We start from the raw sequence: 27,239 nt of genomic DNA on the forward strand, positions 1-27,239 counted from the left end.
TACCCATATACAGCTCAGGCAAACATAAGTTTCTCTGCCAACAATGACGACAAAAAAGAAGGGACAAAAAAGGACAGTGTAAACAGAATTTGTAAATACTATGTGTGTGTGTGTGTGTGTGTGTGTGTGTGTGTGTGTGTGTGTGTGTGTGTGTGTGTGTGTGCGCACACGTGCGTGCGAAGAGAGAGAGATGCATGCACATACTGTATGAACAAAAGCATGCATGATAGTGATTAAGTGGTCTCTGTGTCATAATGCCCCCCCTGCTGGACCTCCCAGATGCTAGCCAACATGCTACTGGTCTTCTGCCACGTCTAAACACATGCTCTATAGCAATAACGGCTGCATCAGTGCCATACGCCTCCCTGAGGGCCAAATCAGAGTGAGGAGGGGAGAGGAGAAGCACTAAGTGAATTATTATTCTGATGAATTGAAAATGGTGGACCCCGTTGTAAACAAGTGTAATGCTTTAACATTGTGTCGTCCACAGTACCAGTTTTTGTATTGAGTTGTGCTTTCGTTTGAAATGAAACAATGAAACATTTTACTTAATCAGAGCACTAAAATGGCATCCCATTTCTAAATTAAGCAACTTACTCATGAGGAAGAGGGTGAGGTTTAAACCAAAGGATAGCAGAAAGCGTGGCAAGCAGATGTATGACACATTCAGCATGATCCCGTCAGTTCCATGCACACAATACGATCCTGAGAAGTGTCAATTATTACACTTTGACATGTACAGCATGTGTGTCTGGAAGAGAGAACAGTCTAAGCTAAGGTATTCGAGCAATAGCTGCTTGTGTACAGAGACAGGACTAAAGCAATTTAAAAAACTGGTTTTCTCACCATCCGTTGCTTAGTATTGTTCAACTAAGCAACCGGATTTTGAGAGGGCTCATATTATTCAGCACATTAGGACTCAGAGCTGGTGCCCATTACCCCTCATCAAATGTCGATCGCAGCCATCTGAGATGGAGGCAACTCGTTCTTTCTTCCCCCACAGACGTATGCACGTACCCACACTACATTTACAAGACAAATAAAGTGACACTGTCTGATGGCCCTTAACTCAACACTTAAAAACACTGTGCCAGACTAACAGCCTCGATTAAATGAAATGTCTGATGCCTCCAAACCTGTCACGCACGGACGCACAGACAATGCATGTGCATTCTGCACATGCAGTACAAAAACAGTACAAAACATACAGTAACAACAATCCTTTTGTATACAGGGCGCCACTTCTAAGAGACCTTGGTCTCAATGGATTCCCCTGGAATAAAGGTTTTGGTGGAAAGAGAAAAAAGATCAAGGGACTGCTACTGTTTTCTGTGTTCCTTTCTTCTCAGTTCTCCGTCTCCCCATTGTATCCAATGTGGAGAGCTTGCACAAAATAATAATTTCACCCTCTCTTTTGCAGCAATAACCGTGTAATGTGACAACAAAAGTTGATTCTTTGAGTTGAGTCTTTGAGGCTGATTGACTATGGTGGTATTTTCAAGGTGATTGGAAATTAAAAATTGAAACGTTGTTCCAAAGTGGAAAATTATTCAAAGGCCAAACCTTTTTTTTTCTCCCAGGATGATAGAAGAGTTATGAGACAAGTTCAAACTGAAATGAGAAACTTTGCAATCAAGTGCAATCAAACAGAATTAATTTCACAGTTTGCAAAAGCCAGACATAATCTAATGGAGAGGAATTTTACCCTGTTTATATATTTATTACATAGTGATAGCTTACTAGTTCAGATCCAGCTACTTCATGTGGTTCTTAACGCCATGAACTGCGGTGGACAATAACGGATGACATTTTGAGTACTGTACTTAAGTACCTTGTACTTTTGAATGCTTAAGTATATTTAAAAGCATAATTTTGTTGCTGTCGGGAGGAAACCTCATACAGTAACTCAATTTTTGAGGTTTTTGATGGAAAGTAGTAAAAAGTGCTTTGGACAAAACCTCTTTACTCCAATTGACAATAGTTACAACACCAACTTTGATGAGGCTGTATTGCTTTGTTTTAAAAATATAAGGTTTTCTTAATTTCCTGTAACAATTTGGAGTTTTCCTCCTGACAGCAGAGATATACTTAGTACTCCAGTACTTTAACTCATTTGACCAAGAGTATATACCCCACTGGCATTGAGTATACTTTGTCCATTGGCCATACATTATGGTATAGTGCATTTATATACTGTAGCAAGTTTATTCAAGGTGCTTTACAATGATTGTGCATTACATTCACTCATTCACACACACATTCATACACCAACTTTACAATGATTGTGCATTACATTCACCCATTCACACACACATTCATACACCAACTTTACAATGATTGTGCATTACATTCACCCATTCACACACACATTCATAAACCAACTTTACAATGATTGTGCATTACATTCACCCATTCACACACACATTCATACACCAACTTTACAATGATTGTGCATTGCATTCACTCATTCACACACACATTCATACATACACCAACTTTACAATGATTGTGCATTACATTCACCCATTCACACACACATTCATACACCAATGGTGGAGGAAACCATGCAAGGCACCAACCTCCACTGCCACTCCACAGTATGCTTGTTACAATTCACTGTCCAACAACTCTGCATTGAAGAGTATTATAATGTCCGAGTTACTTTGTTATGAAATGCAATACATCAATTTACCAGAATAATCTTATAATACTCGTATCCAGGTGCTGTGCATAAAACACCAAGTAATTGTGGTGACGATGAGAACGCTAATCAATATGATCACAATATCATTTAATACTTAAATTTAATTACAAAAATGTTTTGGGAACATAATTAGATATGATAATAACTAAGATATGTGTCTTACTTTACATTTATTGTGGACACTAAAGACATTAAAGTCTAAATAAAGATTGGCGCGCAGGGTAAAACGTTCCTTTGAGTATTTGTGCTCAGTGACCTTTGAAAGACAAATAAGACAGGCTCTTGCATGGCTAATGAAAAAGAACAGCAGCATTTTAACACAATTTAGCAGGGTCTGACACACACCCTATCAACAACACAAGACACATTCATTATAAATATAAGTACTGATTATCCTATTTTTTTTTATCCTAATAGTACCTGCTGAAACCACGTTAGTCGAGTTCAGATCTGAATAGCCACTATCAGGGGCAGTGTCCACAGATATTATTTTTATTTATATATTTGTTATCTTCCAGCGCCTTCCTGCCATACATTTCTATGTTAAAGACCTTGTGTATAAGATCTTGGCACAAAGCGTTTTTTTTGCCCTGGGTACTTCAAGCAGGCAATGGGCTACAGTAGATGCACACTCTTCCCAATTCCGGGCCGCTTCCCTCCTTCACATGCGCTACCGATGGTACTAATTAAAGCTCTGTTCCATTTAGTGTGCAGTGGTTCTCAAACCTTTTAATGTCAAGGACCCCCATAACTCTGTATGTGGCCATTTGGAACACACTCAAGGACACTTTGAGTGTTTCCAGTGAGCCAACACGCACAATAGCAGCACCCTGACTCTGTTTGACCAGAATGAAACAGAGCCCTCATTAGTATCAGCGGTAACACCTGTGAAGGGAAGTAGGGAAGTGGCCCAAGTTCTTTCCAAAATATCGTGTGTGTGATGTATTGTTTTGTTGTACGGTTTGTTTGTTAAAAAAAATGCTGTGTGTGCATATAGCCCATTGTTAAAACAAGGAGCGCTCATCAATGTCACATTAAATCCTGCATGTCCTGGCTGTGTCAGACAACCCGGTCATTTAGACCTGACTTTGAATCGTTACCACAACCAGCACACTAACATTCTAGTAAAGATATACCATGTTAGATTGAAACCTAATACATCTGTATCTGTACTTGTGTGACCTCTCCTCTGCCACTGTAGTTCTGCCCTTTGGGCTCAGCTTACATCAGTTCTACAAATTCAGTTCAAAGTCTTAAAAAAGACAGTCCTATAGTTCAAACCCGACTGGAGTCTTGCTTTGAGGGGTTTGTGTAGTAGTAGATAGATTTGTCCTGCCTGAGGGTGGGGGATTCCCACGAGGGAACCCGATGGTACATTTGCATCTTCTCCTGTTTTCCTCCCTCTCCATGAGACATGGATGACAGGGATATACCGTACCCCTATATATATATAGGGCTTATAAGTGGTTCAACTTTTTATTTGTAATTATAAAATGAAATAAAACGTTTTAACACATTTTACAGTGGCTATTTTGCACGGACATGAATACAGCCTTCAGATTGTGATTTTCCCTTTGGTATAAGTGCAAGAAATACATTGCTCTAACACAGCGGTTCCCAAACCTTTTTGGCCTTTTAGCTGATGCACCCCCCCACGTGGAAATATAAATTGCATAAGCTATATAGAGACATACATTTCCTTTTTAGCCAAATATGTGCACATATATGAACCTGAATATAGCATAATATGTGCAGCATAGGCTATATTCTGCATTACTTGCCATATATTGTATGTTAATATTTAGCACCACCATTAGACTTTTCATGTCGCGCACGCCCTAGAAGCACCACAGTTTGGGAACCACTGCTCTAACACAATACCTATTACCTACCTCTGTAGCTACCAGTGTGACAGTCAGTCAGTCAGTTTTGTAATTGCCTAGACTGAATAGATCGAAATAAACCATTCAACTGTAGCTACCAGTGTGACAGTCATCTGCCATGTCATGAAAATAGATGGAGTAGTAGTGATGTTCAACTATAAACAGGCATTTAGGCTACAATAAGCAGCATCTGGTCCCATAGCCTGCTGAAATCAAGTTCAGCATCAGTTGATGCACATGAAAGACAAGGCAGTACTAATATGAAATATATATAAAAAAAAACTTATGTGGCAGTATGCCAGGGCATAAGGAAGTGGCTTTAAAAGGAAGTGCAAACACATGGGAAACTCAACAAAATGCAATCTCTTCCTGGCAGGAATCGCTTAAAGGTTCTTATCATCTCGGCCTTGGCGAAGCACAGCAGTGGCCGATCTGTGAGATATCACTGCATTGACCACTTCAAGATAAAACCTTAGCACGTTATTATTACCTGCATAGTGCATACATATTTTCACATTACCATACATTATAAAATAGCCAGGAGGAACCATTTAGCTCTATCAGTCTACTAATAAGGCACGACAAGGTTCACTGTAGAGTTACAGTACTGTACTGCCTGCTGAATTTCCTTCAATACATTTTTCTTCTGTGATTCTATTTCAGTGGCCTGCCCTGCATGTCTTCGATTGATTTGACATTTAACGTTTGAGTTAATCATAATGAGCATGCATAATAATAATAATCCTCTGTTTTAGAGCGACCGCTTCCCTCTACACCAGAACTGAAAGTAAACACAAGCAAAACAATCTCATAATACTCCTTGCCGGTGCGCTCAATGACTAGTCTAACTAACGTACTGCACCCGCTTTACATAGATTGTGCATAAATTCACCCATTCACACACACATTCATACACCGATGGCGGCGGAAACCATGCAAGGCACCAACCAGCACATCTTGCTCAAGGACACTTTGACACTAACTCTGGGGGAGCCCGGGTTCGAACTTCGAACAGGCTACCTTGTGGTTACCATCCAGCCACTTGGGCTACCAACTGTATATATTCATCTGTCCACATCAATCAGCACTACGGTACCAACTATATGACAGCTGTCTTGCATGATAGGTCCTGTACCTCAGGCCAGCTCCAATAAAAACCACCATGTCTCTCCGTTCCCCCTCTCGTCTTTCCATTGTACTGTATATCTTTTTCATTTGAATATCCTCAGAAGGTGTGGTCCTTAACTATACTCTCTCTATTTCTTAACCCATTCTGAACGGGAACCCATTTTGGTGTCAGCATCATGTTATGCTTTAGCTATTGAAAAATAGCAGATCTACAAGCTCATAGCGCGCCACCGAGTGGCGCGCTACGAGCTTGTAGGTCTGCTATTTTTTGAAGAATCGAAGAACGACTGACATTTTTAGAATCTGATCTCAGGTCAGAATGGGTTAATCAGACCAGTGTGTGTCCAGTGGAAACCTCGTATGAATCTGATCTCAGGTCAGAATGGGTTAACGGATACACCACAGCCACCAATACATACTGTAATAAAATAACATGATATCATTTTGATCATGGTCCCTTGGTAGTTTAGCTGTTCACTTATTTTTATAAGACCATTTGCGTGTACTGCCTGTGCACACAAGGAAATAAAAATGACTGGGAAACGTTTGGAGCAGTGAAGGACAGCAGAGGAGTTACTGGTCTCCCTCTCCCCCTCTCCCTCTCTCTCTCTCTCTCCCCCTCTCCCTCTCTCTCTCTCTCTCTCTTCTTGCCGCCAGTAAAGCAGCACGACGGCAGGCCTGTCTCCCAGGACAAGTTAATAAGACGGAGCAGTCCCCAGGGGCAGCAGCCGGGGAGAATTATCACTCTGAAGGCAGCCAGAAATACTGACACAAACTCGGAAAGCACTCCTAGATAGAACCTATTAATTACCCCCCTGTCGCGAGCAACTGCTGGGGACCCCAAAAAAAGAAAAGCTCCACTGACAAACTGAAAGGCAAGGATTTTTACCCTCCCAAAGAGAAGAGGGGTTTCCCCTCCCTTTTCCTTCAGCACATCTTCTGCAATTATTATTTCTACAGACAACTCTACTCATTATCTGCTTTTCCTATGGTTTTTCCCCTTTCACTCAACATCTTCTCGTCTCTCTCTCTCTCTCTCTGTCGCTCTCTCTCTCTCTCTTAAGGCTCATACATAGTCTGGATTTTCGGTGGTTAGGTGACCACCGAACTACAACATAACGTCACGAGCCGCGGTGAAGAGAAAACCACCGCCACCACTCCAGCCCTTCTCTCTGTTTTTACTCACCACCGCTCAACGTTATTTCTGCTCCAGTGAGCTCACCACCGGAGCGGTGGTCACCTCACCACCGAAAATCCAGACTATGAATAGGCCTTTAGGCTGGACCTGGACAACACAAGCCTCTTGAGTGCAAAGTGGCACTGCGAGCACGGCCGGTTCTAGCCTGCCCCACCAGGGTGGGCAGGATGAATATGTGAGGGGGGGATGCATAGAAAACTATGCTAACATCATATCAGTTTATCTAGTATCCATATATCTATCTTCTCCTTCTTTGACCAACAGTAACCCAATTTCCATCAGCACCTGTTCAGGTGGGTGATGGGTCTAAATTTCTCAAAAACTTCTGCCCACCCAATCAGAAATGATAAATGGTATAGATATTTTGGTATATAATTTATCTTTTGATTGGGTTGGCACTCCTTTGAATGTTCTCAGAGCTCCATTTGGAACAACAAGGTTCCCCTTGACCCCACATTGAGGAGCACTGATTTAGGGCCATTTTAATTCAAACGTAACTGAGGGCTACTGTAGGGAGAGCACCAACTGTGTGCCAACATTCAAAGCCAAGGAACTGCTCTCCAGTAAAGTCAAAGCACTTCATGATGCGCCCAACAGAATGAAGTTGAGCAAGAACAACAGAGACAATCAGAGGGTCGGTCGGTCGGGAGGGTGAAAAACAGATACAAAAGAGACAAATCCCATATCTTAGAATAGACAAAAGAAGCGGAATAGGGTGCAGACATCGTGTTGTAAGACTGCTGTGAAGCAATTGTAGGGCAGAACAGTGAAATGTGATGACTGGGGCATGGGGACGGGGGATAGTGTTAGTGCAAAGTGGCAGCAGGGTGTGAGAGAAGTGCAAGGAACAGGCAGTCAGCAGGCTGTCTGATGTACTATGTATGGGGCTGGCTGGGCTTGGCGCCGGGGAGAGAGGAACCTGGGAATGGAATCCTTTGAGGTGGCATTTCAAAAAAAGCCAGTGACCTCTCAGGACAGAAACCTTAAAAACACACCCAAACAAAAACAAATATAGACAGGTCGTGTGGCTGTGTGTGGCTGTGTGTGTGTGTGTGTGTGTGTGTGTGTGTGTGTGTGTGCGCGCGCACACGCACGTGCGTGCGTGTGTGTGCATGTGTGGTTGTTATATTCTTGTCGCATGAAGGTTCTCCCTGTAGGGGAACAGAAGAAACCAAAGACAGAAAAGTGAGAAGCAAGAGTGGAATAAATGAGAAACAAAAGGGGTAGCGAGAGAGAAAACTGTGAGCGAGGCGAAGATGTGGAGACAATGAGGGATAGGACTCGTGTGTGCGTGTGTGCGTGGATCAGTACTTTATATTGTGTTACTGTAGGTCAGACACACACAAACATGCATCAATGCACATGCAGACATTTAAGAGTGTAACAGTGCAACAAAATCCTGTCCTGAGCCCTTATCCATAATGTATAAATGATGGAGAATAAATAGTATGGACTTAAATGGTTCTTTGTCTCAACTCTTCTAAATGTACAAAAACTGTATTTGGTTGCCCTGGCCTGAATGGTAGTGAGAATGACACTGGACCTAAATAAAAAGGCTCCCCTCCAGACATGGAGCTCCACAGCTCGCCGACAGAGAAACACAGCATCTGCTCTCCTTAGACTACAGAGCCTTGATTTCCTCTATCCTTACAGCGCACACGTATCAAAGCCTGGCTGCACACTGCTGCTGTGTGAAGTGCCATCCTGCATTGTACACAAAGCGACATGCACGCACACTCGCACACACACTCGCGCACACACACACACACACACACACACACACACACACACACACACACCTTTATACACACAAAGAGAGCCCACTTGGAAGCTGTCAAGTGTGAACAAACTGAAGACAAGACGGTGGCAGATGGATCCGCTGAGGAGAGACGAGCTCCGCATTCAACTCAATTAGCAACGCGCTGCCGCATGATGCCGATGGGAGGAGGAAACCTCACCGTGACTGGCAGCCTGTCAGGTTCAGATGCACAGATGCAAAACAAGCATTATGGGCACAAAGCTAAATAAACGGGAGTAAATTGTGAGTAAATGGAAGGAACGGCGCGGGGGGGCATTAGGCGCCGTTGTGGATCTTCATCAAAAGCCACAGTGTGGACGCGACCATATAGAGCCTTGGTTCAGGCAACCAGTATGTACTATGCAGGCATAAAGGAGAGTATGGCAGCGGGCTTGGAACAATGACTGGCCTCTCTCTCTCCCTCCCACTACCTGTGTGTGGACACTAGAGCATTAGAGAGCTCTGTCCTACATTATCCTGCCATGGCGCCTAATGAGCCAGGCCTCTCCTCCCTGTAAGTATGGTTGGGTGGACACCCTAAATTACAGAGGGGAGACAAGCACACTCGCGTGTGCACACACGTGCACACATGCGCGTGCACACACTCGCACACACACAGCACCTCGAAATGACATCATAGATTCAACACGGCAGTTGTGTTATGGACCCGGAGTAATGCAATACTTCTACTCACTCCATATACTGAGCACATAATGGAGGTCCTTGCATTAAAAGGTCTCTTCTCTGTATGGCAGGAGATAATGATGCGTTGCATTCAGTACACTAAGGCATGTGTTGTATGTACAGTGAGTGAGTGTGTGTGTGTGTGTGTGTGTGTGTGTGTGTGTGTGTGTGTGTGTGTGTGTGTGTGTGTGCGTGCGTGTCTGTATGCGCACACCCGTGCAAGTGTGAGCATTACATGAGCACAAGTGTGGAAGTGTTCAATTATGCGAGGCTTAATCTCAGGCATGGGGTTCTCATGAGAGCATATAGTCCTGGTAGAAGAAGTGGTGAGCATTGATGCAATGGTGATCGTTCTTTCCATTGCTGTTACTGTCGACAGTCCAGACATTAAGATTGCTCATTTTGCTGCATTACGTAGCGAAATGCCTCAAGAAACACCATAGCTCTTCCATATTAAGTGGATGAACCAGCAGTTAGAAAACATGAAAACAGTATCTGTAGTTTATGGATAATAATGCAAAAGTCATTAAAAAAAATTAAATTCCTTGCAGAAAGTATTTAACAGCTGATAATGAAGCTGACAATATTATGAATACAAATAAAAAATATTGACCAACATACTTGCTCCCGTATGGGAGATTTGGTTTCAGCTCAACCCAGTTGATCCCTGCCCACAGGGGGGCGCAGAGCGGTTTGGGGTTAGGTGACTTGCTGCCCACAGGGGGAGCAGAGCGGTTTGGGGTTAGGGGACTTGCTGCCCACAGGGGGAGCAGAGCGGTTTGGGGTTAGGGGACTTGCTGCCCACAGGGGGCACAGAGCGGTTTGGGGTTAGGTGACTTGCTGCCCACAGGGGGCACAGAGCGGTTTGGGGTTAGGTGACTTGCTGCCCACAGGGGGAGCAGAGCGGTTTGGGGTTAGGGGACTTGCTGCCCACAGGGGGCACAGAGCGGTTTGGGGTTAGGTGACTTGCTGCCCACAGGGGGCACAGAGCGGTTTGGGGTTAGGTGACTTGCTGCCCACAAGGGGAGCAGAGCGGTTTGGGTTTAGGTGACTTGCTGCCCACAAGGGGAGCAGAGCGGTTTGGGTTTAGGTGACTTGCTCAAGGACACTTTGACCAGTCATATTCAACACCTGGAATCGTACCTGGTTCCCCAAGGCAGGCCATTTCACCATGAAGCTACACCCGCCCCATAATATCCAAATAACCATGGGAGAGTTTGAGCCACGGGACAATGGTTCTTAGGCCTGATCTAAACGTATTTGGTGAGCGACACCATCATGTGACAAAGTGTAAGGCTTACATGTCACCTCTGTGTGCTATTCGCAGTAGTCTTCATCTTGCCATTTCTGTGATCAAGTTTTGTTTCCCATCCATACAGTATACTCCATACAGTATACTACAGTACAGTAAAGGGTCTTTATTCATCATAAACTGTGCTTTCAGCCCATTCAGAGTTGTTTATTAATTGAGCTTTGGTAGTAGATTTACATTGGATTTATTAGCAATGCTAGTTCAATTAAACAGGAAAAGAAAATCCTGCTTCAAATGCAAAAGATAATCAGAATCAGAGTGAGCTTTATTGCGTGCCGAACGAGAAGGGACGAGGCCGGGGCAAGTGCGTGGGTGGTCCCGGTTGGACAAAATAATCAAATAAATAGCGGCGAAAAGGAGGCCGACGGGCCACCCCAGCCCCCGATGTCGCGTTTCGCCCCGCGCGCCCCAAAAGTTAACAGGAACTAAATCTAAACCAGGCATAACATTTTATTTTTGTAAACAATAATAAAAAAAAAAGATGAAAATCATTTTACGGTATCCATCTAAAGACAATTCTCTCTCTCATTATGTACACAACACAGGTACTGTATAGGCTGCTGAAACCTATAGTCATAACCAGAGGAGACAAGAGGCAGTGACAATTCTAAAATATTCAGCAACAATAGATGTGAATACATAAGAACCATGTCTAATGTAGGTCACTTACCAATCTACGGTACGTATGTAGTTCAAAAGACAATTTTGAGAAGACAAGTACTCCTTGGAAAGCAATTTCCAATACAAAGATTGTACTTTGGAAATGGGGCGGGAGCGGGGGGCTATTATATAGTATCCCATTCGATCAGCAGGCAACATAACAATACAAGTAGTGACACATTGTACTAACAATGCACAGTATAAACTCAGCCATTCCCTCATGTGCTGTGCTCAGCTGTATGCCATCTTCAAAGGCGCACGGCGCTATGCAGTAATTAAAGGCAGCAAGGCAATCCCTGTCCATCAGGCTTTTACAGCAATATTGGCATTATAATACGAATATTGTGTGCAGATACACAGCAGCAGCAGCATCTTTGGAGCATCCTCGCTGATTTTGACGCTTGAGGTTATATAAAAACTACAAATGTCAAAGCGCTATCTACAATAATTCCCTAAATGAACCCGGTCTCACCCAAACATGGTGAAATACCATCGGGCTGCTCTAAAAGCCTTGTTTTTGTGAGGTATACTTTGTGTCTGGGTTTGTTTGTGGACAATACACACACGGATGGGCATGTGTCCATGTGTACCGTACTTGCGCAATGTGCGTGCGTGCGTGCGTGACGCGCGTGCGTGAGTGTGGACTCTGTATTCCTGACCACACTGGCCCCAATCTCACCAGAGGTTTAACCCCAGTAAATCCACTATTAGGTGTTCTGAGAATGATGATGTGAGCAGTAGATCTTCCCCGGTGGTTTCACTTTCTAAGAGCCTCCTGCAGGTCACAAATGGAGAAGCTGAGGGGGTATTAGAAGGCCAGAGGTCACCTAACTCTCAATATGATGACAATTCCAAGCCGGTATTTTCATTTCCTGAGGATACCGATTCGCCGTGGCGGCCGGGGCCAAAGCAGTTTGCTTATTTTGTTCAAATAAATTCATCTTTGCTTCTAATAGAGTCCGGATGTGGAGATGCCCCGCACGGACCGACACGCAGCTGCACACATGGTTTCCCTTTAGATTCACACTGTATACTGCTGGAGAACACTGGAGAACATTCTGGAGAACACTGGTTCCACACTGCTGAAGGAGGCAAACTCTGGAGAACACTAGCTGGCTCCCAAATGTTTTAGCTCCAGACCCAAAAGGGAAATGAGACGTTTGCCCATTAGTGGAAATAGCAGATGCACAAGCTCACAACGTTGTGAGCTTATAGATCAGCTGTTTTCACTACTTGAAATTTTAAAATGTTTTGAATGAATAATAATAATTTTAAAACAAATTTAAAACAAAGAATAAGTGGACCCATAAAAATGTGTCCGCGACACACAAATGAGTCCCGACCCACTGTTTGGGAACCAGTGCTGTAGAACATGTACACACTAGCACACACCCACTTAAATGCAAAGCAACTGCACTACGACACAGTGAAAGCCCTCTGTTAATTCTACTCTGACAGCATGAAATGCATACATCTTTGAGGTTGTGTCCAGTACTTGTGCTAAGTACTTGTGTGTTAAACCTATATACAGGTTTAATGTTTGTCTTTTTTTTATATATATATAATTTTTATCCCACGATTTTGCAATTATCTAATGTAATCCTGGGCGCTACACTTCCTCTGCCAGTCTGGGGGGGCTGCAGACATTGACAATGAAGGCAAAATTTGCGTCATCTTGTCCCTAACACAAACATTAAATGCCATTAAGAATAAACAGAATTTAATGTCTGTTTTGACACTGTTTGTTTTACATCATCATTACATCACTTAATCATAGCAACATGAGTTAGACTTTAATATATCAGCGCCCCTCACTTCGCACGGGTGTGATTTGTATGCTTCTTACTAGCTCAGAGTTAACACAGAGGGGTTTGCTTTGTACCCAGAATGCCAGCTTCCTGCATGATGCCCCCCACCCTGGTTGCACTTTGTCCTTCAGAGCCTCTGCAGAGGTGACTCCATGCAGCCAGCCAGCCACTGGGAGCAGCGGATGTTTTTAAATGGCACACAGTCTCACTTGGTGGTGGCAAAGATAAACACGAGGAAGAGATTAAGACCCTGGGCGTTCTTCCTCAGTTCCTGCCGCCCTTCTTCCTCTGTCCCCCTTGGTAATAGTGGTCATGCAGTGCCAGGACTGTAGAACCTAATCAGGGCCGTTGTCTCAGCTTGTGGAAATGGCATCTGAAAACCAAACCCATCTGTGGCTGTTAGCAGCAGGGGCTAATGTTGGATAGGGCGGGAGGTGATGACAAAGAAACAGTAGAGGGAGACGATTCAGAGTCAACCATTATTTTCAGTCACTAACTTGACAAGTATCAGGTCTGTCTCAGGGGAGACAAAATAACACTAGGCTAGACCAAGTGGCAGTGTTGTAAGGACTCTCCAGTATCTATAATGATTTCCAGTGCCACTGCAGTGGTTTTCAAACCTTTTCATATCAAGGTCCATTATTTATTCAGCATTTAAGCCACAGACCACTGATGATATTTAGCCTCTCAGACCCAAGACTTAGCATATTTTATTATCGTTGGATACGATTTCGTCCAAAATGTACCATTAGGAGAGATGACTGGAAAACATTGATCAAAATAATAATTCTTCTACATTCTCTAAATCGCCTTAATGAGAATCGGCTGAGTCTATGCCACGGTGGCGTGACATACAACTTGGAACCACAACCGTATGCAGTTTGGTGAGGAAATGAGGGGAACATGGGGAGTTGGCGTATGACCACAAAGACTGGCATGATAATCAACGTAAACCACAGTGAATCAATGCATGTCAAGAGCTGAAGGCAATAGCTGATCCACAAGCTCTCACAACATGTCACATTACGAGCTTGTAGATCAGCTGTCGCTGAATAGTATAAAACGGTTTTAAAGTGTTGCTGGGGACCCCCTGGAACCCCCTCAAGGACCCCCAGTGCTCTACGTCTACTCTACACCCTGAGGAGTAGGGGGAAGGACTACGGTAGATGCCACCCCAGCTATGATCTGTTTCAGAACTATACTGTACAGCCAGCAGGCTCAGGGACACTTTATATCCTCAGGTTCAAGACTCCTGAACACATATACAGACTGTATACAGGTCAGGATTACAGTTGACACGATAGTAATTATCTCGAACATTCATGATATTATCTTCCCTTATTTGTATTGTTATACACTCATGAAGTGACTCACAGGCTCCCCCTGGCGGGGAGCGTCATTAACGCTTCTGATGACTTATTGGTTATCGCCAGATTAGCTTTAGGCGATTTTGCTTCCGGTTCATTTTGGGCTCTTCAAAATAAAAGACGCTGCAGTATCCGGCGGCAAATGAGTTGCAATTAAACTGACACCTCAAGTCGCAGTGAGTAATACAGACAAACTGTACCGCATCACAGCGCCATATTCAACAGTAGTTCAACGGCCTGTGTAAACACCTACATGTGATTCAGCTTAAAGTATACTGCCAGTTTAAGTGTAGCTGTGGGATCCACAACCCTGCCTAGAAGCTGATGAGCTGCAACAAGGATGTGATTGAACGTGACTGAGTGGTGGAGGCCTCTTATAGGTGGAGGTGCGTACAGTGCATAGATTTGCACTGCCGTTTAAAGTCTCAAACACACACACATACATCACTAACATTAGGTTCCTCAGGCAAGAGCCGAACACAAATTTGCTAATCTAATCTTGAAACACTGGACATTATCTTGTTCCATTGGATATGATCTATTACATCCAGGAATCAGAGGAGCATCATTGTGCAATGGAGAGAATGAAAGGAAGGCAATCATTTCAAATAGGATTGGTTACTGTAGAAAACTAGCCAAGAAATAATGTCTCTCTTTAGAGAGAGGATATTGTGAAGTTCAGTCCAAATAAATATAAGTGTTCTTTCCTGTTGCATAACCAACCAGCCAACAGAATCAAGACTTTGAATTTTGGTTTGGCTGATGTTGTGTCCACACGGGCAGATGAAACGATGCAGCCTACCATTCATTGTCAATGGAAGCCAGCGACGTGAAGCTGCGAAGCTTCGCAAATTATGCTGTGATGCGTTTTTGCATCGTTTCATCAGCCCGTGTGAACGCACCATGAGAAAATCAACGGCTTCTGTTTCTCCCTCTTGTATGGTAATTCACCTGTGAAGTGCATACAAATACATATTTTTTAAACAAAAAAAACATCCTATCCTCAAAACACCCCTCTTTGCCTTAGCAAAAGGAGGTCTCGTCAGACCTCTGAGAAAAACGGCAGCATTGTGGGATATTCTCTCTGTCTCTCCCAGCGGTGTTCTATCCGTTTGGTAAACAGCCGTGTCCTACAGTCGTAATCAGAGGGTATTTTTTTGAGGGATTTGCAGGCTGGCCAGGAGGCATCCGCTGGAGTGATCTCTAATTGCTAGAAGCGGAGGCCTAGACTGCCTGGCGCTCGTTTGAAGCCATCGGCAGCGGCTTCCAGCCAGAGGAACCGATGGGAGGAGACTTCCCACTGAGGCACTCGTTTTCTCTCTCCTTTTTCCACCCTCTACTTTGTGTTCATCACACATTTTTTCTACTTTACTTCTTTCTCTCACTTCCACCCACCCTCTCACTGCTTCCCTTTCTCTGCCGTCTCTTTTCCTTTGTCGTAGTCCTTCTCCACCTTCCTGCTCTCCAACTCAGTCAATGAGCCAGCAACCGCTCTATAGACACACATCCTGTGCTCCAGTCGGCCATGCTGGAGCCTCCATACCGGTGGCTGACGATGGGGTTTGGAATATGCAACTGGTAACCTGTTAACGGCACAGTCCGGCCTCTCCGTTAGTGGCCCACACAGACCCACGAATAATGAACTAAATATACCACATAGCATGGGAGGATAATGAGGCCACTTAATTTTCTTTTTTTCCACCTTGTCCAATGAGATGAGTGCAGCTGAGCTCTGCCAGATGGTTGGGATTTTAATGGCACCTGGTATTACTGTACTGTAGCCTTTCACATGGTACATGCTTGTGCATTTCAAGCCCAAAGCACCAATTGTGAGAAAAGTTATGAGAGAGAGAAGAAGGGAAAGATGACAAGATTCAATGTCAATGCCAAACCCTATTCTGGACAACCAATGAACATGTGTATTAATGCCTGGGACTGGGTACAATGTACACCAAGAAATACATTATAAACATATTTGTATTTAGACTTAATCAAACTCTCACACAGAGAGTTTTTGTTTGTTAGGTTTCTCACTCAGTGTCTCCTTAGTGCCAGCTCCACAGTGGGAGCTGCACTTGGCCATTGGGCTGCCGATCAAGGTAAAGAGATTACAAACACACACAATGCAGCCCTCTGTTCCTCTTCCAGGAGCAAACACAGACCATTCAGCCAGCAGAGAAACGGGCTGCAAACAAATTCAACACACCCTTGCTTCTATCTGCGCACAAAGCCAAGTAGTCCCTGCTTCTCCAGGAACCAGGTCTCTGGTCTGTGGCCTCTTCTCTGTGGCTCTGGCAGTCCAGTCCACAGTTTCCTTACAACTAATCCACATTCACCCCCCGTGCCTCCGTTCCTATTTCCCAATGCCGCTTCGCATTACTAATACTTGCATCATGCAAAAATAAGCAAAACCAGGAATTTAGTAATTCTGTAACCAGTCACACTCATTGTAAAGTCATAAGAATAATGAAAGAAAGTTTCCCCAGTGTTTCATCACCCTGTTTAATAGTTTCATTAACAAAAAAAGCTGATAGGAAACGTGTTACAGATGTATTTTAGAAGGAGTAAAACAGACATCGGTTGCCATCCTCTTGTCAGTTGGATTGACTCCAACGTGTTGCGCGTCTCAATGCACTGACACTGGGTTCTGGCAACACAGATCTTTGCAGTGCATGAGTAAAAAGAATCACATGGCACAGGCAGGTTTGACCCAATTAATCCATCGCTCATGATTTTAACAGCATAATTTTGCACTGAATTCTAATGTTCTTATTTGCATTGCATACATTTGCCATGAGCGAAAGCTCACTAAGCCGTATATTCCTCCTCAACATGAATCCGTACAGACAAAAGTGTGATAATGAGGAGGTGGAGGAGGGGTTAATTAGAGTCTGGTAGAATATAGTTCAACGACTTAAACCGCATACTTCACTGTACGTAAAACATTTTTATAACATTTAAATACATAACATTCATTACATTTAGCATAATATTTTTGTTACTCAAAGATATTTTCTGTTCGCCTATTATGACACGGTGTAACAGGGGCGCTAGGGCTCTTGTGGTTAATGAATGGAGAGCAGGGAAAAGGACTGTGCCGCCACCACCTCCTTTAACTCTCAAATTAATCCCTGGTGCTTAGGTTGATATAGGCGTAGCTGCCACGCTGTCTCTAGTCCTCCCTCACTATTCATTACTGTCGCCATCTCCTCCTCTTTCACGACATCATTGTCTCACCTCAGCAACACTCTCCTTGGCAACGGCAATTGTGTTTGAAAGTAAAATCACTTTGTGGATCATTGATCATATGGAAGCCTAGCACAAAAAGGCACAAAAATAAATGATAGACTTGGATAGGCAGTCGTTTCCGAAGATATTTATTCTTAACAATGTTTTTCCCCCTGCCTTTGGTCTAGCGGTGGCATAGTAAAATCTCTAGTAGAGTGCCATGTCACTATGATTCAGACAAAAAACAAACCCCATACGCCCATAGGTACAGTACGGTATATGGAGACTCAGTTGTCCAGAGCCACAGCCACAGAACTGACCACTCTGTCCATATACAGGACATGTAGGTCTTGTGCATTATATATGGGACTGACCGACTTCAAACGCGCCGCGTGGCAAGGACTTGAGGCTTTTTGCATCTACACCAACTCTCTTCACCAAAAATAGGCAATCTCCAAGATGAAGATCGGCTATATGTTCTCCTCAGAATAAGTATGATGGGGTTCAAGTAGATGGGCGGGGGGCCCGGTGGTCCCACTGGCGCCGCCAAAGCTTAGTGTTAAACTAAGTTAAACCGTCACAAAATGCCAAAGTCACACATAGTTTAAAATGTACTGCATGTGCACAATGTATGTGCCTGCATTGTTTTGTACAGATTATTCCTGCGTTTTCATTTCTGCTCGGCTCTTTCTTCCCTGCACAGAAAATAGGCGTTGGGAGAAGAAGGAGAAATGAAGGGGAGATAGAGGTGTGGCAGGAGAGAGGAGAGGAGGGAAGGGAAGGGGGGGGGGGGGGGCGTCGGGGGGGTGCTGCAGTGAAAGACGGAACAATAGCCGCCCTCTGGCATCAACCTCTGGACGGCCCGAGCTGCTCACCAAAGACACTGCATTCGGCCACAATGAGCGGCGGCAGCAGGAAGGGAGGCATCAGAGAGTTCAATTTCCAACACAATTGGCCTTATTCTGCTCCCGTAAATGCCAGGGAGATGTGCAGCTTGTGCCTTTGTGTGAAGCTTTTGCTTACAGCAGTGTCCTCCAGCAAGAGAATGGAATGGAGAAGAGAAGGGCAGGGTGCTGGCGGTGGGCAGCTGGAAATAATGTCTCTACGTGTGAATTAAATGAAGGAAGTGAGAGAGAGAGAGAGAGAGAGAGAGAGAGAGAGATAGAGAGAGAGGGACAGTAATACAACAATGAGGAGAGGAGAGAATTGTGTTGTGTTTTCCAGCAGTTATTTCGTCGTGCAGCGGTTACCTCACAGGGAGCTTGTGAAGGACAATGCAGCCACTAGTGGACTGTACAGTAGGATGCGTTGCCTTGTCCAAGCCCAGGGCAGCCACAACACATACTTGCAGTAAACCATGGCTGTATAATATCACTCTAATCTAAAGCAATTAAAAGCCAGTGAATTATATCGGCGAAGCACGTTCACATAATGCCCATGTGACATCGACTTTTCAGTTCTCAGTAAGTCGTTCAAGCCTAGAGACCCACTCTCCCAGACTACATTATACCGTAAATAAAATACTGCATACGTGGTGCTTCCTGTACCACATACAGCAAATATTTTTTCTCCTCTCATATAAACTCAACTCAATGTTCCAGAAAGCGTACATTGGCAAAATAATTTAACCTTTACAAAGACATATAGGTGCGTAAGTTCATAGTGAATGGCCCATGTTGAATAGAACTGTTTCATTTGGTAACAGCAGGGAGACACATGCCTATTGCCTATATGGTTCATTTTAGAGGTCCACATTTAGATTTACTTACTTAGATTTTCACTCCTTTTTTTATCCCACGATTTTGCAAACCCATTTTTTCACCCAGTGTCAATTATTTAATGTTGGGCGCTACACTTCCTCTGCCAACCTGAGGGGGGGGGGGGGGCAGCGGACTGACCTCATGCTTCCTTCTATGCATGAGGAGTCCAAGCTGCATCTTTTCACCTGACAGGGGGAAGTTTCCCCTAGCCTGGTTAATAAACCAGACTAATATCGCACGGACCGCGGGATATTAGTCTGGGGAGGCTCAGCTGGATTTCATTTCCAGGGCGGCGGGTTGAAACATTTTCTCTTTGACGCAATTGGTCAGAGCTACTGTCAGTCAAAGGTCTCAAGCATTGAAAGTCACTGTACCAAAGCCCGCCCCGGCCGCCCCATTTCTCTGGTGTAGGAAATGGGCGTACCATTGAGCCTCTCCAGACCGCAATCCGCCGGCAGGCAATGTTTTTTTTGCCAACGGCTGATTTGGTCTGGTTTATTAACCAGGCTAAGTTTCCCCGGCCAGGCGTAGTGCGTGAAAGGAACAAGTTATTCTGACTAGTTCCTTTCCCCTCCATCAGCTGGCCATTTTCACTGCTAAATTGGGCATATTACCTAATACCTACCTGTAAATATAATATATATATCCAAATATATATGCCTGAAATAAAATAAAAAAAGGTAGTTTTGCGTATAGATACCTTCATAGTTTTGGCTTTGTCAATTTGTTCTGATGTCACTGGATCATCTTTTATTGACATCGTTTAAGAGAACACCTTGCAAATCATTACCTATTTGTACATTATGGAGAAAATCCATGCCATTTCCAACGGTATTTAGTAATCTATTAAGTTGCTAAGCCATGCATATACTGTACTGCAAGGGCCATTGAGCCACAAGCAGTCGTGCAATGAGGAGTATCACAGGGCTGAACAACACACTTGGGTTGTAAAGTGAAAAGCAATTGCTTAAGCTAAGAGGAAAACAATGACCAGGGAAAGGAATACAACTGTAAAATCACTGGTTACAAATACCCCCTGCAGAAAGAACTGCCCCCTGCTATTGTTTCACACTTAGCCCCTGCCATCAGAAAAAATTGCCAGGAAGGCTGTATATCCGTCATTGTCTCCATTTGAAGGGCATTGCAGCCCAAAGGCAAACACCTAATACAGTGTAAGTGTGGCTCCATTGAAACACCTAATACACAGCCGAGTGTGGCTCCATTGAAACACCTAATACATAGCCGAGTGTGGCTCCTAATACACAGCCAAGTGTGGCTCCATTGAAACACCTAATACACAGCCCAGTGTGGCTCCATTGCCATTCACGGAGCCACTGGCAGTGTGGGAGAGAGGAAGAGAGCCAGAGAGAGACTCAAAGATAATACGGAGAAGAGAGAAGAGGCCTTTCGTCTCAAAGCAGACCCCACACTACGTTCTGTCACAATAGATCAAAACGCTCTGAAAGTCATAGATCACTTCCACTATAGTTCACATCTCCCACACTGAGAGACTGTTCACCAGACTCACAGAGCTGCTCCACAAAGTGCACTAACACACGCGCACACACACACACACACACACACACACACACACACACTATAGTAACTGTCTGTACAATTTCATTGTACATTTATAAAGCTGCAGTGGGTTGGCCGCGCGGTATCAACAGATGTCTACATCTATAGTGGAGCTGCGTGCACAGCACAGTGCTGCTCAGTCGCACCGACTGGTGTGAGATGTACAAGGAAGATCTGTCTGCTCCCTGCTACCGTAAGGAAGATCTGTCTGCTCCCTGCTATACCGTGGAGAAATGTCTGCCAGTACCTGTTATTGGCCGTGTGCATATGCTCATGCACGCACATACCCCACACACACACATACACACACACACACACACACACAACAAATAAAAATACAAATGAATATGAACCTGAGCACGAGCGTACTCACACACACACACACACACACACACACACACACACACACACACACACACACACACACACACACACACACACACACACACACACACACACACACACACACACACACACACACACACACACACACACACACACACACACACACACACAATGAAAGAGAGAGTAATATGTTAACAATTAGCCGAACCAAGGAATCATGTCCTTCAGTGGGTACGCCACAATGCCTGAGGAGGGTCTTTTGCAACATGCTGACCATTACATATTGTACACACGTATGTGCTTTATCAGGGGAACATCAGGCCCGTTAGCAATGCCTCATGTGTTTTAAGATCTGGATGGCGAATGCATGTTTTTGCAGGGGATGCACCTGTCTTTGTAAAGTCCTCTGCTTCAGTGAGGGGCCTCGGCTAATCTACGGTTAAGAGACGATAAGAGGCAAAGATAAATCCAGTGCTTCTCTCCGGCTCTTTATCTCATGCTGTAATCTGACAGCGCAACACCCGCCACTCTGCAATCTGTGCACCCTTTATGCACCTCTCTGAAACACTCACATCAATAGCAGGCACACACAAAGCACCCGTGTGCCGACATGGACGCACACACGCATGTGCGCGCGCACGCACACACACACACACACACACACACCCGCACACCCACACACGTGTGCCATCCATCACCCCAAAACATTCTAAATGCGGTACCAGCTTATTGATTCCTTTAACATGCTGCTCTGCTTTTTGCTAATCTATTCTGGGACAGATGGTTCCGCTGATACCATCATGTGAAGTGGAATTGTTTATCTCGCGGGAGAAATGACACCAAATGACCATTCTAGTCCACACATATGAAACAAAAGAGAGAGGCAAAAAGTGTGAAGAGAGAGAGAGTGCAAGTGGAACATGGTGCTTACCTCTATGTCTGTTAGTGGTTTTATCAAACATAAGCATGGCGTCGTCTACCTGGAAGACACAAGAAAAAACAGACATACAACCAGATAAATGGAGTGTATTATAGCACAGAGGATGAACAATAACAACAACCTGTGGAACGGAAAATAGTAGTACAATCAACACTTGATTTTGTCGACGAAAGGTATGACGAAAAATGTCCGTCGACTACCTTTTCTTCCACTGAGGAAAACAACAACTAAATATAAACTATGAATATCCTGACAATTTCGACCAACAAATAAAAAACAAGACTAAAAGCGGCAGAGACAGAGACATCGCACCACAGGAGCCCGGGACAAATGGAGCCCCGTCCTGCTCTCGCAGCCACAGCAGTGGCATCATATCAACCATCATTGTGTCCAATAAAGCTGCACAAAGACAGACAGCTATTGTTTATCTTCACGCTTCTCTGCGAAACAGATTTCTAGGCGCCCGCCTGCTTGCTATAATTCAGAAGAAGTGCTTAAAAAACAGATTGAGGCAAGCTCATTTGGCTGGTGATTTTGTCTGGTTGGGGGTGGGGTGGGGTCGGGGGGGGGGGGTGTAATAAAGAAGACCGAGTGGCATAGAACAGAAGTAGTCATAGAGACATAGAGAATTAGAGATGGGGGGGGGGCAGGGGGGATGCTGCTTGCACTCTGTTTACTGTCGCCATAGGTGATGTACTGTACAGGGAGCCTCTTGTGCCCTCGGGAGGATTTGTCTCTGCATAGGACGTGCATGTGTGCGTGTGTGTGTGTGTGTGTGTGTGTGTGTGTGTGTGTGTGTGGGGCACGCGCGAGCATGCTTGCTTTTCTGCATGTTGGCTTATAAAGCGGGAAGCTTGGGAGAAGCCAGGTGAGGGCGAGGAGTGGACTAGCTCGGGCCGAACTGTCTGATTGGATAAAAAGGGAGCGTCTGGACGGCGGGCGAGCCAGAGATGCCTGGCATATTGTCCATGCCAACCTACTGCCATTCAGGATGCTGGCACAGGGGCTTGTACAATCCTGGTATGCACTGCACGGCTCGCAAATCGAACACGGCTGCCAGTGTTGTTTCTTTTTTTTCCATTTTCTACAACGCGCCTCCTCGCAATAATTCCAAAAGAGATTATGAAATACCGTTGGCAATAATTGCATGGACTCCAGCAACGTGCATCTATCTATTCCAGTTACTGATAAGTCCCTTGTAGTAATTAATTATCCTCCGTCGTGAATTCACTCACACATATTGAATACGTTTTATACCATAGATGGTTTCAGTGAGGGAGAAACAGAGATCACTTGAAAAGATCAAGTCTTTAGTGAAGCTTATCTGTGACTTTATAGATAATCTGACAACTAAGCTGCAGAGACCATTTTTGAGGGCCGCCAGCCCTTCCTATGTCCAGCTTTGAGGGTTTGTGTAAACATTGTCCTGACACAAACATTGAATGTCATTACAATGAATGGCCAGTTTTGAGTGTTTGTGTAAATACAAAAATTGAAGATATTGATTGATTGATAAAAATGCATTGACAAAAGTCATATTCTTATACGAGGCTATATATTTTAGTAATAATGACAAATAAAATACTTGAAAAAATGGTTTATTTGCCGTTTCTGAGCATGAAAAGTATTTAAAATTGTGGTGCCTCGCAGCACATGTTGGCTGGTGCCAACAATGCAATAGGCTATATTTTTGTCCAGATCATTAAACGTGGGTGATGTGTTCAATTCAGATTAATTTGGATTGCAAGCAGCAGTGTAACACAATCTATTATTTAATGTACACTTTAAATAGCAAGGCAATGCAGCGCTGAGCCCCACCCCTTATCCCTTATCCCTAAACTTATTTGCCATTTTTAGCAATTTTTAAAAACCTTTTCAAATAGTTAAAATAGCCGATCTACAAGCTCACAACATGTCAATGTAGATTGGCTAGTTGAACTATTTTAAAAGGTTTTATAGCATAATAGCATAAAAAAAGCAAATAAGTGGATAAATGGATAAGGGGTGGTGCAAGATAGGGCCCCAAGTCAGAGCAGCCAACCACACCTCATTTTAAGACAGGTGCATATGACAGATCTTCGTTGGTTGGAAACTAGCAAATTAGCAATGAAACTGCATGTTTGCACCATTTTACGATCTTAAGTCTTCTTTACAATATTATATTTAATTCAGCCAATGTCTGGACTTGCTATACATACTGTACACCACCTCCCCCACCAATCCCAGTTTAACTCTGTCGACACAGATGTACTCTATAAGGCAGTGTTGGATCATGTTGTGCATAGAGAGTGGATGCACAACATGTCTCACTTTAGCATCTCTCTCTCTCTCTCTCTCTCTCTCTCTCTCTCTCTCCAGAAACATCTGTGCTTCAAGGCTTTTCAAGGCAGTTATTCAAGCAGAACACAGTGTGGCTCCATCTGAGAGGGTTAAGGACCTCTTTGCTGCTCACAAAAAGACCCTCATGCAGAAGTGAGGCTCACTCCAGGGAATAAGTCTTTCTGTGACTCCCAACCCACCCCCAAAAAAAGAAAACACCTCCCTCTCTTCTCTTTCACTCTTCCTTTTCTCCAAGCTCAGAAGAAAGGTTCAAAGGATAATGGCTGTCTTATCACTATGTAAAAAGGGACTGGGAGCTCCAGTGAAGTGTCTGGCCTTTTGTCACAATGAAGAAAAGGGCAAAAGTCCATTTCAGTGTGTGGTATATGCACTCAAACACCTCTCGAGCATTATTCAGAAGGTGCGCACTCTCCACAATGAAGGTATGGAAGCTCCTTAACTAAACCAGAGTCAAACCACTTCTTCTCCCAAGCCGTAAGACTCAAGACACAAAGCTGTGCATCGTTTACTTAGACTTTGCTGTAGCTGTTGGAGGTACCCTTTCTTCATATAAACCTCCATGACATAATCCACTTGACCTCTTAACCACCTATGCCCTACTTCATACGCCATTGCACTGTACAACGGTGTTATGCGAAAACAGCTGCTCTACAAGCTCATAATGTGACTTGTTGTCAGCCTATAGATCGCCTATTTTAGCTAGTTTAGACATTTTTTGAAGATCTTCGTTTATAATGACCAAGTTGAAAGTAGTTAAGATATTTCAAATGTCTTAATTCATTGAAAAATGTGTACGTTTGAGAGAGCATCAATAACGCAGAGATTTTTTTAAAGGGGGTAACATGTTCTAACATTTATTTAAGATTTAGGTTTCAGGATCTTGGCAAGTGATCTTGTCCAGTTTTGTTTTGTCCAGTACAACCTACATGTATGCATTTTAATGCATACATGTAGTAAGGTGGGAGTGTTGTGTGGTGAAGTGGCCATTCTAGCCAAAGTTGACCATTTCGATTATTATTATTATTATAAGTTTTGAGACATTTTAACTTGACAATCGACAGATCAACATTATTATAATAAAATATGTGCACTTAAAAATATTATTTTCCGGATACATTAAAAGCCACTGTTTGCATTCTCCCCTTCAATGGTGTCTAATGTTCTTTCACAATGCCGGAGAATTAACACAGATATGACAGTGACAATGAATGAACCAATGTTAAGTGACAAGCCTTCAAGTATTCTTCTACGGAGGAAGTCAAGTCATTGTCTTGAAACCACAAGCTGCAACGTGCTGCATCCACGCTCGAGTGGTTTTTACAACTGTCACTTTAACAAGGAGCAGAGGGCCAAACTTTAGCTCCACAAAATGCTATTCTGATTCTGAAGTAAAAGACTATATAACAATACTTTTCTCATGTTCAATGCACAGTTGAGACCAAGCAAGCTGTATTCAATGAAGCAAGGCACATTATTTCTCTTCCAAACGGAAGTCTTTTTTATATTGGTGAACCTAATCAGGAGAAAAATGATTGTGACCACAGCATTGCCTGTCAGTGTGTGTTGGTTGGTTGGACACCCCAGGCAAGCCCCCACGCCATCGTGACATCAGCCCCCTGGTCACCCCAGGCAAGCCCGCAGGTGCCCAGGTCATCGTGACATCACGTGACATCATTAGGGATGGATATATAGTAAATGCGACCTGCTGTCGCAGTTAAGCCCATATATGGCAACTCATCTGACCTCAAACCCTTAGATATCCATATATGGATATATATGTCCATCATTCCTGCCTTTTGACTCATACCCGTCCATTAAAATTTGCGACGCGACCTCACCCTTTAGGGCAAGGTTGCTTCTCGCCCTCAGGCGTCTTACTGGTATATATTGGAACTGTGTGTGTGTGTGTGTGTGTGTGTGTGTGATTGTGCGATCACACAAAACTGCATAAGGAATTACGTCTACTAAACATAAAAGCGCAAGTGAGCAGGTACGGTTACAGCATACGATTCATCTGTTTTTTATGACACCTAACTTTGCAACGAAAGTGACTGAATTTATTTTTTATTCAAGTGGTTTGGGGCAGCCGGCTAACATAAGTCCTTGCATAATGTAATTACTAATGATAGTCGCCACAGGCAGAATGTCACCACTTATTCCAGGAACTTTCCTTCCTGTTGTTGACATTAACAAAATGGCTTGAGAGCAACATTTGAAAAAGACAATTCCTCAAATCTGTCAGGATTACATATTCATGAGGTCTCCTGCTCAGCATCCAAGGAGGTCGCTATGGTGATGTGAAAGTGATGTATATTCTAACAGGGAATTTTGCATGTCATGTCAGGATGCCTGCGAGCACTGTTGTAACGGTTGGCGTGTATTCTCTCATGGCAATGAGAGTAGCCTTCGGAACGACGACTACGCAATTAGAAAGCCCTTCATTTCTGAGGCCACGATACAAAGAGCTGCCATAGAACTGTGATACATTACCCAGAGAGCCAAGCCG

At 43.9% G+C, this 27,239-nt stretch overlaps 1 protein-coding gene across 11 annotated transcripts in view; it reads right to left on the minus strand.

The window, feature by feature from the left end:
* The window catches only part of LOC308326515 (RNA-binding protein Musashi homolog 2), a 225,515-nt gene that overhangs the window by 86,864 nt on the left and 111,412 nt on the right, over positions 1–27,239 (minus strand). For all 11 annotated transcript variants that reach the window (XM_080779425.1, XM_080779426.1, XM_080779430.1 and 8 more), the window contains one exon: positions 22,385–22,433. In XM_080779425.1, the coding sequence (XP_080635551.1) occupies positions 22,385–22,433 (49 nt within the window). The remainder of the gene's footprint in view (positions 1–22,384; positions 22,434–27,239) is intronic.

The sequence above is a fragment of the Protomyctophum bolini genome (genome assembly GCF_963924005.1).
Source record: "Protomyctophum bolini genome assembly, chromosome: 13".
NCBI classification, from domain to species: Eukaryota; Metazoa; Chordata; class Actinopteri; order Myctophiformes; family Myctophidae; genus Protomyctophum; species Protomyctophum bolini.